This window comes from Anolis carolinensis, chromosome 1, assembly GCF_035594765.1.
Source record: "Anolis carolinensis isolate JA03-04 chromosome 1, rAnoCar3.1.pri, whole genome shotgun sequence".
NCBI classification, from domain to species: Eukaryota; Metazoa; Chordata; class Lepidosauria; order Squamata; family Dactyloidae; genus Anolis; species Anolis carolinensis.
Genome location: NC_085841.1, coordinates 109184089 through 109197864, shown reverse-complemented (window position 1 = coordinate 109197864; position 13776 = coordinate 109184089). Strand labels below are relative to the sequence as shown.

The 13776-nt window shown below is 42.0% G+C and overlaps 1 protein-coding gene across 6 annotated transcripts in view; it reads right to left on the bottom strand.

Annotated features, from left to right (window-relative positions):
• The window catches only part of mms22l (MMS22 like, DNA repair protein), a 110680-nt gene that overhangs the window by 89074 nt on the left and 7830 nt on the right, over nt 1-13776 (bottom strand). For 3 of the 6 annotated variants that reach the window (XM_062969037.1, XM_016997209.2, XM_062969038.1), the window contains exons 2-6: nt 12081-12585; nt 10395-10520; nt 7380-7426; nt 1591-1678; nt 1325-1502 (exon numbers count right to left, since the gene is read on the bottom strand). In XM_062969037.1, coding sequence (XP_062825107.1) covers nt 1325-1502; nt 1591-1678; nt 7380-7426; nt 10395-10520; nt 12081-12268 — 627 coding nt within the window. In that variant the 5' untranslated portion in view covers nt 12269-12585. The remainder of the gene's footprint in view (nt 1-1324; nt 1503-1590; nt 1679-7379; nt 7427-10394; nt 10521-12080; nt 12586-13776) is intronic. The other 3 variants (XM_016997218.2, XM_016997215.2, XM_016997214.2) reach the window with 2 other exon arrangements.

Genomic DNA, 13776 nt, shown 5'->3' with positions numbered 1-13776 from the left:
AATACCAAAACCAATTGTTATCAATACCAAGTGATATTTGAAAGCTAATATTTTTTCTAGAGTTGAAAAGGAGTGACAACACTGTAAACTGACCTTTGCTTCTTTTAGTATGATTTATTTTAAAAATAAATCCTCAGTCAAACCCTTGCCTGTGAAAAGGATAGATGTGCAAGAATTTCTGGAGATAACTGTGGGAATTCCCCATGGGAGATCAGTTATCTTGCTGAGTAGAGATAACTGGGGAATACCCCACTCCGCTTACTTTTTCACTTGGGAGAGTGAGCAGGATAATGGAGGACATTGGGAAATGTAGCCTGCCCAGCCCCAGCCTTGGGGAGAAAATATTCCCTTAACCCTATCATGGATCAGACTGGTTACATGCTGGATTAACTCCACTGGTAATTTACTGATCTAAGGGAGGGGACTGAGTGACTCTTAAATAAGAACCCACCATGATAACAGTGTACTGGTGGGAGACCCACCAGGTCTCTTCTTGGCTGACATGACAGGTGATAACGTCCTCAAATGTTTGAACCATAAAGCTATATCTACACCTGGAGTACAATGCTACCCTCAGCCATTCCAGACTGAATTGCCTCTCCTTCGGCTCTTTCACACTAAACCATCCTAATACTACAATTCAATTTCTACTACCGTAGCTGCACCCTACAATATCCTGGGATTTGCCGTTTTAGAAGAGGTATTTAGAATTCTCAACCAGAGAGTACCTTACCAAATAACATACTGTAGAATTTCTTAAGATGCAGCCTAGGATGCAGGTGCAGTTGGTCATCCATATCCATGGATTCAACCATCCATGGCTTGAAGATATATATATATATATATATATATATATATATATATATATATATATATATATATATATATAAAAAAAATATCAAAAAAGTAAACACTGATTCTGACATATATAAAGGACATCTTTTTACTGTGCCATTCTATGTAATGTGACTTCAGCACCCATGCATTTTGGAGGGAATTGGGAAAAAAACCTAGTGGACACCAAAGGCTCATGATAATAGCATTATAACAGCATAGTGAGAAAGAACCACTGGAAGAAATCATTACCTTTTATATAGATTACAGCAGTTCTAATCTATTTAAAATGACAACCCATTTCAAAATAAGAAATAGATTTCTGGAAACTTCTGATGTGGGATGCTTAGTTAGAAAATGTACTTCCTCATCCATTCTGGCTGCCCAACCTAGTCTTATGTCATGTACTCCCCCGCCCCCAATACACACACACACATTTTTTTTTACTGTTTATACATGTTAAAATAAACCAAGAAAAAACAATTAAAACCTTAGCTTGAGGCAAAATGGTAAATCCTCCCAAAACACAACTAGGAAGTTCATGTAAATGTCCAATATGTAGTGTCAAAGAATGGAGTTCCTCAACCAGCAAGGAAGGCAGCTGTGTCTCTTGTTTCTCATATGGATGGAGCAGCTCATCTTCTTCCATTACATGTGTTTCCAGATATCTGAACAAATGCATGAATACATATTGTATTATAAACAATGCTAAATAAACAGAGGAAAATGAAAGAAAAACTGTTTCTGGCAGCTCACCTGAAGATGAACATTTTCACATACTGTAGAAATTCAGTACACTGCTGTCTGACATCATGGGCCTCCCAGTGAAGTTGGGCAGCCTGACCTGGCAGTAAGACAGAAATTAAAGATGTTATTCTTCATATGATATATGTACGAATGCTACCTCAGCTTCCCTGATTCAAAGGGGAAACAATCCAAGTACAAACACACATAAAACAAAGAAAATATCAATTAGAACGAATAGGACACAATTAAGGGGTTTTTTTTTTTTTTTGCTTGTCTGTAAAAATACAATCAACTAGCTAAACCCGGCCACGCTTTGCTGTGGCGCAGAATGATAGGATATGAAATGAATGTGAAAGTAAATAAAAGTATTGTAACAAACATAGATTCGCCGAGAAAACACATCATTCAATTCAATTCCTTGCCTTGTGTTGCTGTGTCTATGTGGAATGAAATGAAAGGAAGCAAAAAGAGGTTTTTACCAAAAATTATTTTTTTAGTGTAAAGCTAGTGGATTGACCACATTTTTGGTTTGTCCGTTTTCTGCATAAACATAAATTTCAGACAGTTTACCGACTTTGGAGCATGTGATGTATAATTACCCTTGCAAGAAGCAATTGTTCTGTAAATTCAATCTGCACACTTGCTTGATAGTCATAGCGAACACAAGGCATATTGGAAATTGAAATTATTTGAAATCTAACGCTATGTTGGTTGGAATGAGTGGTATTCCTGGAAGTAGTATATCCTAACCTTTATGAGGTTCAATAAGAATTGTTGCTTTACTTAGATTGTTCTTCAATTTCTAAACTACTAATTGTGTGCCATTGCATAACTTTGGCTGAATGATGTTTAGTAGTAATATAATTTGCTCTCCAATTTTAAAATTCAAAATGTGTGACGATAATCCGGGTACATTGACAGAATTAACAAATTCAGTTGGAAATTTCACTACTTCATTTTGGTTCCTCATGGAGTCAATGGATTTGTATGTCACTGTTTTAAATGAAATCATTGAACTGGATATGGGTGAACTACAACTCCCATAATCAAGGTCAATTCCAACATATCAAAGTAGTATGTTCAGTTGGTCCAGTATTTTCTGTTGGTCATGGGGAGTCTATGTGCCTAGTTTTGACCAGGTCTATCATTTGTGTGGGTCTCTGTGGTCTGTTGAAGTTGGTTAAGTATCAGGTGAAGGTACTGCAAATCCCATCATTTGTGGTCCATCCTCCTCCTATCGGCACCAGAACGTGAAATGGATAATAGGGTATCTATGTGCCAAATATGGTCCATGTCCATCATTTGTGGGGGTCGTAGTGGTCTGTGAAGTTGATTCAGGTGAAGGTACTGCAAATCCCATCATCCAGGGTCTGTCCTCCTCTAACCGCACCAGGACGTAAAGTGGTTCCGGGGGGGGGGGGGGCGATCTGTGTGCCAGGTTTGGTCTTGATCTGTCATTTGTGCAAGTCGCAGTGGTCTGTGGGAGCTGAAGTGATTGAATATACTGCACATCCTATCATCCGTGGTACCCCCTTCCCCAAACTCATCTTCTTTATATATAAAAATACAGCTTGCATAAGTTTGTGCACAGAGAACTTGAAAAGTAGTCGGTCAATTAACTTGACATTTTGACACAAGGTTGCATTCCAACACATGCGTGTTTATACGGTAGAGTAAACTAAGTTTGGGGGAGAGTGAATCTGCACTGGAATTAATGCAGTCTGAGACCACTTTCACTGCTATGATTCAATGCTAAGGAATCATGGGGGCAGTAGTTTACTTCTTCCATGAATGAGGGCAGCAATGGGGTTTTCCATTCTCAGCAAGAGAAGTCCTGGGCTCACTGAACTACAAACCCCAGAACTCTGCAGATTTTAAAGTGGGACAGGAAATCCTATCTGATCTTGCTAGGGAAGGCCAGTGCTAGTTACTGTTACTGCACAATATTTATTTTTAAGAGTTTGCATATTTAAATAGGAAACTTGTGTGATAAATTTCATGTACACAACACAGAACATGATTCTGGATAATTTTTACACATGCTACATTATATAGATTTATTTGTACATAACAACACAGCACACATGTATATTAGGTCCAAGTGTCTGGGATTCGTCTGAATATTGGGTTCTTCCCAAGGGCCTAGGATATTAGAAGTATTTTTGCAGAATGTTCACAGTTCTGAGAAATGCTGCCTATCGCAGCATGTGGATTGATGTTCTGTCCAAATTAAGGCTTTTCCAGTACTTTTTGAGGTTTCTTGGAATGCCTCCAAGCACACCAACTACGATTGGTATCACTGTTGTTCTCTTTTGCCATAGTCGTCCAATTTCAATTTGTAAGTCCTTGTATTTCGGGATCTTTTCTAGCTCTTTGTCCTCTACTCTAGTGTTTCCTGGTACCGCAATCTATATATATAAAAGGGTGATGGAATCGCGGCACCGAGCAAAGCAACAAAAGTAAAGGCCCCCCAACCTCGAAATTTGACAACACAACCCATCATCCACGCCTCTAGGTTGATACAACAAAAAATCCCGTCAAGAACCTCCATGGGGCCTTAAAAACCCAGTCGTCAGCCTGGCTGGAAGGCCCCATGGTGGTTGGAGGAGGGGCCTCCACGCGGCGGGGCCTGTGACGCCCGCCGAAGAGGGCTGCGAGGCCCCAAGGTTGTTTTTTTTTCCTGCATTCAGGCCTGCAAAGTCAAAGGTGTGGGGGGGGGGGGGGCTTCCAGAAAAACGGGCCCGCCATCCCCCCCCCCCCACGGGCTCCTCCATGCCTCACAGGCCGGAGGGAGCCCCCCCCCCCCCAAAAAGCCGCCTCAGCGTCCCACCAGCCGGAGGGAGGCCACGAGGCCCCAAAGGTTTTTTTTTTTTTGGACCTTCAGCCCTGCAAAGCCGAAGGTCGGGGGGGCCTTCCACAAAGTGGAGCCCGGCCCCCCCTTCCCCCGCAAAGACCAACCACGGCCTCCCACTAGCTGGACGCAGGCTGCCAGGCCCCAAGGTTTGGGTTTTGGGGTTTTTTTTTTTTGGTTTGAGTGGAGGCCTGCAGAGGCGGAGGCAGGGGTGGCTGCAAGGCTGGGAAGAGCCCCCCCCTCGTGTCCTGAAGGCCCTAAACAGCCAGCGAGGGCCCAGGCCTGCCACATGGGCCGGGTCTGGAGAGGCAAATGGCGGCCTAAGGCCGTGAAGGCCTAGGCAGGGCCACCGAGGAGCAGGGCCTTGGCTCCTTGCACCCCCCTCCCTCCCCTTTCCCCCTCTTCAGAGGAGGGCCCTACCTTCCCACCCTCAGCTGCCTGGGCCTCTCTCTCTCCCCCAGGGATTGGAAAGAGGGGCCTCCTGCCTGTACTCTCAGGCAACAAATATAACACCTAACATTACTGTGGTGTAATAATACAGAACAATATAATCTCTAAAATCAGGACATTAAATAAAGAACAACACTGTGAAAATGGGAATACCAGACAGGAAACAACCAGGGCCAGCTAACACCTCCCAACAAAGGATTTTCCCAGGCAGGAAGCAACAATGTAATCTCTAAAATCAGAACATTACATAAAGAAAACACTCTGAAAATGGGAATTCCACAAAGGAAACAACCAGGGCCAGCTAACACCTCCCAACAAAGGATTCCCCCAGGCAGGAAGCAACCAGGCTTCCAAACAGCAAGGCTATTCAGTGCTGTTCAACCTAACCAAGCAAGATTTCCCCTTCATAGTACACCCTCAGGGTTTCAAGCCATGAGGCTACTCTGTCTCATTCAGCCTGCCCAAGAAAGGATGCCCCTATGTAGAAAGCAGTCAGTCTTTGAAAAAGCGAGGCTATTCGGTGCAATTCAAATTGGTTAAAAAACCATTTTCCTACAACGCAAGTACCCAGCCTTCCAAGCAGAAAACCTATTCCATTGTATTCCAGCTCACCAAACAAGGATTCACGTAAGCAGAAAACACCCAGACTTAAAGGCTACAAGGCTATTCACTGCTATTCCACCTGGTCAACAAATGATTTCCCTTCAGCCACAGCAACGCGTGGCCGGGCACAGCTAGTGTCTATAATAAAAACATGTTTCTTTTCACAACAGTTATATCTGGTGTGTTATGTAGCAGGTGTTTATCTGTTTGGATTCTAAAATCCCAAAGTATTTTTGCTTCTTGGTTTTACGTGGTCTTTTCTGGCTTATGCTCATACCAAGTTTTACTGCAAAGGTTCCAGTGCACCATTGATGCTAGCCTGTTGTAATGTTCGATGTAGTCGGTCTGGGCTATTTTCTTTCAAATGCAAATAAGGTGCTTCACTGTCCCACCACTCTCTTTGCATAAATGGCACTTTGGGTCATTGTAGGACTTTTCAGTTCTTGTTTTACTGCATTTGTTCATAAGACTTGTTCTCATGCAGCAAAAATCAGGCCTTCATTTTCCTTTTTTAGGGTTCCCCTTCTAAACCACTCCCATGTTTTCTTGCTGTCGGCCTTCCCTTCAATGTTCTTAAAATACTGCCCATGGAGTGGCTTGCTTAGCCACTGCTCTTTCTGTGTTGCAAACTGCTGGGCTCTGAACTTTTCTTCTGATTCTTTGGCTTTGGCATCTCAGTCTTATGAACTTCTTTTAGTGCTGGCTCTTGGCTTTCTTGGATGTATTCTTTTAGGCTACCTTTGTCTTCCTCTACTGATTACTTGACTTGGAGCAGCCCTCTTCTTCCTTCAGACCTTGCTAGGGTAGAGCCTGTCTACGTCACTTCTTGGGTGCAGCTCTCGATTTATGGTCACAATTTTTTGTGTTTTTCTATCCAGGGTGTCCAATTTGGCTTGTGTCTAGTAAATTATGCCTGTGATGTAGTGTACTGCAGGCACAGTCCACATATGCTATGTTGTTGTTGTTGTTGTTGTTGTTATTTATTATTATATTATTTTCCCCTTTGGGTTCTGAAATGGGGACAGAACAAACTACAAACAGTAATTACCGTATTTTTCGCTTTATAAGACGCACCTGATGATAAGACACACCTAGTTTTCAGAGGAGGAAAATGGGGAAAAATAATTTGAACTAAAAGATGACCCACACGTTCTTGTGAAATGCCAATTATGCTTGAAATTTTTCTCTGAGTGATACGACTATCATCCTGAGTCAATCTGTCAAACTTTTGCTTGTGAAACTCGGTGGTTGTTGTCATAGGACGTCCAACTCTTTGTTTGTCACTTTCCAAATTGACCGGCGAGTGGGGGTCCCGGATCATGGCCTCCAGCTTCCTCCGCCGGCCCGGGAGCAGCGCGTCTTCCCCGCTGGCAGGCGCTTGCGGGGCGGGCATTTTCCCCGCTGAGGCCGCCGGCTGCTGTGGGGGCCGGTGGTTCATGCCTAGCCCTTCCTCCTCCTCCTCCTCCTCCTCCTCCGCTGGCTTCCTGGCGATGGCGGTTGCTTGGCCTCGAGGGGGGAGGAGGAGAAGGCAGGCGCAGTGGTGGCAGCGACAAGCGAGGGGCGCCTCCCGCCGCCAGCGCTTCCTGCGGGGCCTACTCCGAGAAATCCAGGCGGCGGCTCAGTCCCGGCCTGGACCGGCCAGGCCTCTTCTGCCTCGGAGGGAAGGGAGGGAGGCGAAGGCGAAAGAGAGCGAGAGAGGCCCGCCCTCAGCAGCCAGGGGGGGAGGAGGACGAGGAGGACGGCCCCTTCCCCCCGCTTTATAAGACACACTGACTTTTTCCCTTTATTTTGGGGGGAAAAAAGTGTGTCTTATAAAGTGAAAAATACGGTATAATGAAGGTTTATTTTAAAAAACCTGTTGGAAACACTGCTGCAAAGAAATTATTAAACTTACCAAAGTCATTTGATTGAAGGAGGATTTCCAGTTTCTGTATTTGCTGCCTATCCAAATGGAAAGAGGAATATGTTCTTAGAAACACATTTATACAAGTAACAAACTCTGGATTTCAAAACCGTATTTTTTGCATAGAAATAAATGTTCACCCTTAGCAAACATGGGACCAAAAGACAACTAGTAGCTGAAGTCAATTTGGACAAAATTAGCTTGTGAGATAGTTCTTGCTGCAGGGAGAAGGAGGTGCTGGAAAAGATGCCTCACCTGACTACTTCCTTCGGCAGAAGGTCCAAAGCTTCTGCCAAAGAGAAATAGAGAAGGAGAAGAGAAACAGAAAGAGCTTTTACATTTCTGAAGGAATTTAGTGTTTGGACCCAGACCATTATCTTCAATATAGACTTTGCTTAAGTCTCCAAGGATCCTTCAGGGTCCTCTAGGTACTATTAAACTGAGCTGCGACAGGAGAGTCATCAACAGGTTATGCCACTTTTTGTAACCAGGCTGCAGAATTGCCCAAATCTTCAACTTTACTCAAACAAATTGACAGCCGCAACTAATCATACCTAACAGGTGTAAGGTGCCTTTTACAGGAAATGCCAGTTAATAAGCAGACAGATCCATTTTGCAGTACACACAATTTTCAAATGTCAAGCTATTCTGAAATGAAGCCTCATCTAATAGTAATAGAGATGCTAAATAGATAGCTATGGTCAAGACTAGAAGTAAAAGAAAAGATAGTTTCACTCGAGGGCAAATACAATTTATGAAAAGAACCCCAACCACACGAATTCAATAAACTACAGTCCATATTACCACCTAGAGAGAAGCAGGAATATTTCTGAAATCAGTGAGCCTCACTGTAAATCCACTCACTTTGTTCCATTCTACTGTGATCTATATAGTTCACCAGTCAATAAACACAATTATGGCACAAATCTCCTTCTACAAAGGCATACCCCCATTCAGGCAGGTTTGTTTCCAGAGTCTGGCTGAAGAGAAAATTGGCAAAAATATAAAATGCCTGCAAGGGGCAAGGTGAGAACAGTATTTGCAGATTAGATTCAGTGAGCAGAGGAAGACTTCGTTTGACCCTCACACCTTCATTTCTCCCATGTAAATGTTTCTAGAAATTAGCAGCAAGAAGTAATGCCTCATAGACATTTTCACCCTTAGACAACTAAGGTTCCCATACCTGCCAACAGAACAACAATGACCATGTACACCTCACATACATACATGCATACAGACCCACCCACACATAATACTCCCCAAAGCCATTTTTAACTTAGTAAATGAGCTAAACAATAACATTTTCACTTCAAAAAGCCAACCTTTTGGGAGACTAATAGTCTTCCAGAGACATTGAAGCAAGTTACTGAGTGTTTAGTTAGGATAGGTAGGCTCTCCAGGAACTGTCAAATTGACATCACAGAAAAAGACAGCATAGCCAATAAAATGCTAAACAACTTCTTGTGTCAGACTGCAGAACAGACTGACTTCAATTTTATTAAACTACCTTATTAAGTAGGAAAAAAACCCCAAGGAAACAATGTCTGCCATTCCAACACAAATTACTACAATTGTCTAGTCTCAGCCACATTTTAAGTCTATTATGATATCAAGTTATGCATAGCCTGAAAGCCATTCATCTACCACTTAACATATTTTCTGGAAGTGACATGATAGCAACTAAGAATATCATCCAGAACAGAGTTTAAATATATATATTTAAAAATCCTAAATAAAAACCAAACAACATTATATGAACAATAGTAAGGGGGGGGGAGGTAAAGACATCAGCTTCTGATTTTGGAAGTGAAGCAAGATCAGCCCTGGTTAGTATTTGGATGGAAGACCACCAATGGATACCAAGTGCTATAGCCTATATTTCAGAGGATGGAACTGGCAAAACTTCCACTGAGTATAAGTCATCATATGCTAATAGGCAGTTTTGCAGGCACATACACTTGCTTCTAAGCAGAGAGGATACAAAAAAGAGAGAATGTCCTGATACCACAATGACTATAAGGAAAAACTAAGTCAAAAAATCTTAAAGAGTCTTTACAGGTGGTATCAACAATCCTTGCCTTGCAAATTGCATCCATTTTATGTATCTCTGCCTGAAGCCCACAAGTTTCAAGCTGGAGAGCTTCAAAAGGTACCATAATATATAATGAACCTTTCGTGTGGCAGGAGGTAATAAAAGTATAGTCTAACTCCCTAAAGACATCTGATCTTGGAAGCAAAGCAGGGTCAGCCCTGGTTAGCATGTGGATAGGAGACTGCCAACAAACCCCAGATGTTCAAGGCTATTATTTCAGAGGAAGAAATTCGCAAAATTATCTCTGGGGAAGGCAATATGTGTCTTCCTTACCTCGTAACCTCCACTTTTTTATTACTGTCAGGCATATGGCTTAAACCTTATGACAGAGAGCATGGCAACTGATCTTATGAAGGCAATCACTGTTCAACGGTTCCTCACTAAAACGTCCAGTACTAGCAGGAGATAGCAGGAGGGAAAGGTGAAGATAAGCAAGTTTGCAAGAACAAAGTCGCATTCAAGTAAAGACTTGTTGGCATGGAAATAATGTATCTCATCTCTGAAGACAAATAGATGGCTGAGTATGAGGCTACAAAATGGCACTGATCTTAGGTTGTCCTGCCAAGTGTGCAGAAAGCCTCCCTTGCCTTGGCCCAACTGTAGCCATCTTGCCCTGACCACAGAAACATACTGTAAAAGTTCAATGCAATTACTAGAAAGAATTCTCCCAGGGAAGAGTGTGCCTTCGCATGCAAACATGAGATTCAGTTGGCCTGTACTTTGTGTGCCTGTTTGCACAATCTGTATAGCTGGATGCCCCTAGCATTTAGATCCAATAACTATGTACTGGGTTAAAAAAATTGACAGACCAGCTCAAAATATTCAAATCCACACTCCAAAAATGCCAAATATTTTGCAAATGATGATCAATTTATAACCATAGTACCAAGACAGAGAGAGATTAAAAACCGTACCTGAATAATCCAAAGAGAAGCGTACAAGACTCAACTAAAGCAGTTTCGGTGACCCACTGAAAACCAAATAATTCCACAGTGTCTTCCTCATAATCAGTTGGAAAAGGATCTAATCCCAGCAAAATCCTGAAGAAAAGAACAGCCAGCATTATTTAGATTCTTTGAAGAGTATCATAAATATATGTGATGCACAAACTAATATTTTATCAATAGATCATAATCTTGCCTTTAATGATTTATTCATATACCCAAGTGTCCTGATTTGGCAAGAACATTCCCAATTAAACTTCCATCTTTCCACTTTTTCAGAAACATCCCACTTTCTGCCTCCTTCTTCCTCTGTCTCCAATTGGGGGTGAGCCTACACTAAAAATTAATGCTGTTTGATATTACTTTAACAAGTGAGCTTTAATGCTATGGAATCATGAGAATTGCAGTCTGTTGAGGGTATGGCAGAGAAGACTACAGACCTTGTAAAGCGACATCTCTCAGGATTCCACTGCATTGAGCCACGGCAGTTGAAGTGGTGTCAAAGTGCATTAATTTTACAGTGTAGATTAGGCATGGGCAAACTTGAGCCCTCCAGGTGTTTTGGACACCAACTCCCAGAATTGTGGGAGTTGTAGTCCAAAATACCTGGAGGGCTGAAGTTTGCCCACACCTGGTGTAGATGCACACTGAGTGAAAGTGCAAAAGCAGTTTGCACCCAATTAGTTCCGCAGGATAACAAAAGAGGAGGAAAATCTTGCCCTTCCTTGTAGATCCAGGAAAGCAAACTTCTTCTGCCTCTCCTACCTTTTTTTCTTCTTCATCAATAGCCTATAAATCCCTCCTCACACTCTAATGGACCTAGCTATGCAAGTCCCAGCTTTCATCTGTAAAAACTTGGATGGTGTGGAATTTACTCCATTCACCGCTTGCTGATATCTATGAATATACACAGTACTGTGTAGGTGTTCATGTAACACAAAATAGCTGTCCAAAAAGAAACAAAGCAGCACTTGCTTTATTATAATCAGCTTCCAAATGTATTGGGTAAGAAGCTCTGGCTGACGGTAAGAATTGCAAGTCAGAAATAAGACAGGGCACACATACCCATAGTATGAATTGATCTATCTTTTTAATTTAAGAGATAAGGAACATTATAGTTGTGAGACCCCTAATACTCTAAAACACATTTCATATCCTACTAACAGAGGTGTAATTACCACAGATATTTTTCCACCCTGTGGAAAGGCCGTGGCAAAGAACAGACTTTATGATGGTGTTTGTAAAACAATACTGTCTTTCCATTGGGTCATGGTGCTGGCCACAGGGTCAGCCTATGAACACTTTTCTCTTGAATTATAAAACCCATAGAGAAGGAAAGTGTTCTTTTCAACAACTGCCATGCCACACCAGGAATGTTATGAATTGGATCCAAAAAACCACTGCTCAAACAAAAGCCAAAGACACTAATGGGATCACTGTGGCACACAGCAGCTGTTAGAAGAAACTAATTAAACATTCCTAACTCTCAGTCCTGAACACGCACACACTCACTCTCACACAGGGGATTTTAGCATTACTCAAAGTAATTATGCCGCTGAAACATTCTCTATAAAATTAAGTCTGCCCAATAGTTTTGTTTCTCCCCCCCCCCCCCAAGATAAAAGCCCCAAGAGGGACATTTCCAGTTCTACATACCTCTTAAAAGACCCACTTGCTAAGTAAGAATCAGGAGAAAAGCTTTTCCCTCCATTTGTAAGGTCTGAAGCACAGGAGAAGTTGAAGAGCCTGGAGGATTGGGCCTCCACTTCCATTGCCATCTCTAAGCTCTCGGGGAAAGAGGAAGGCACCGAAAGCATGGAGGAAGCCAGGAAATCATCATCCATTGTTTATGTTTCTCCCTGGAATCAGACAGTATGTGGGCTGCTTTGTTTTGAAGTGCTTCGTTTTCTGAGTATAGGACTGTCAGACTTATTTTCACATATTGAGCTAAAGCATAAAATCAAACCTTGGAAATGCTAAGTAGTAGGTGAAATAGCATCAAGTTTTCAAACCATGTCAGTGCACAGGAATCCCAATGCTACGAAATTTAAATTCAGGGGTATTTAAAATGCAGCTGTTGTGCATCTACAGGACCTCTGTGGCAACTTTGTGGCTCGAACCAGATTCCATCCAGGATCCCACAGTCAAGAGATGTGACTCCCTAGGAAAAAATGGGAAACGTTTTGGGGAAGGCAAAACCTTTTTCCAAAGTCTGTGGGGACAGCAATTTGAAAAGAAATGCAGCTCAAGAAATGCAACCAGGCCTAGGGAGTCCAAAAATATAAACTTGTGCCCCTCCTTCAAGAAACTTCTGAAAACCTGATTTTTACATCATTTTTCCCCAAGTTTGGATACACTGGAGATATTGCATGAGGTTTACAGACCATACTTGGATCACCTGTAGCTGGAGTGAATCCTATATTTAATAGAAAACATTCTGCCACATGTCTTGCTTATGCTGTCATTGTGGAAAGACCTCCCATGAGGATCTCTCAAGTGCCTCTTTGGGCCCTTCCACACAGCCATATAACCCAGAATATCAAGGCAAAAAATCCCACATCTGCCTTGAACTGGGTTATCTGAGTCCACACTGCCAGTTCAAAGCAGAAAATGTGGGATTTTATTTAGCTGTGTAGAAGGGGCCATTGCCTCTGTCCCCAAATATCAATTTATTTCTTTTTACCTTATTGTTCTCTTAAAAGTTTTTCTAAAGGCAGAGATGCTACATTGCGCTATTAATACTAAGCAATTTCTATCCATACCTCAAAATACAATAAATGCTCTTTTTATTTCAGAACATACCTATCATCAAAGGGACCAAAATTTTTAACATATGGAAAAGGGATCTTATGAAATTTGTTTGGTCAGGGAAAAAAGCCAGGATTGCTTACAAGAATCGAATTGACACCAAAGGGGGGGGGGGGGGGGACTAAATTTACCAGACCTAAGAATTTATTATGAAGCCGCCTGCATGAGTTGGCTCAAAGACTGAATATAATATAAGAATACCAATTTACTTAACCTAGAAGGATATGGATTACGATTTGGGTGGCATGCATACCTATGGTATGAAGGAGAGAAGCTAAATAAGACTTTTAATAAACATATAATTAGAGGAAGCCTAATAGATATCTGGAGTAGGTATAATTTAGCTATAGAACCGAAAACACCTTTGTGGTTGAGACTATTAGAAGCTGTTGTGAGACCCTCCTCGAAGGATGATGTAAGAACTTACGGGGAATTACTTACCAGAACTAAGGGCCAATGGGCATTGAGGGGAAAAGATGAACTGGGTATCAAAGACTGGCTTCGTTATCACCAATTATATGGAAGATTTAAAAAGGATGAAAAG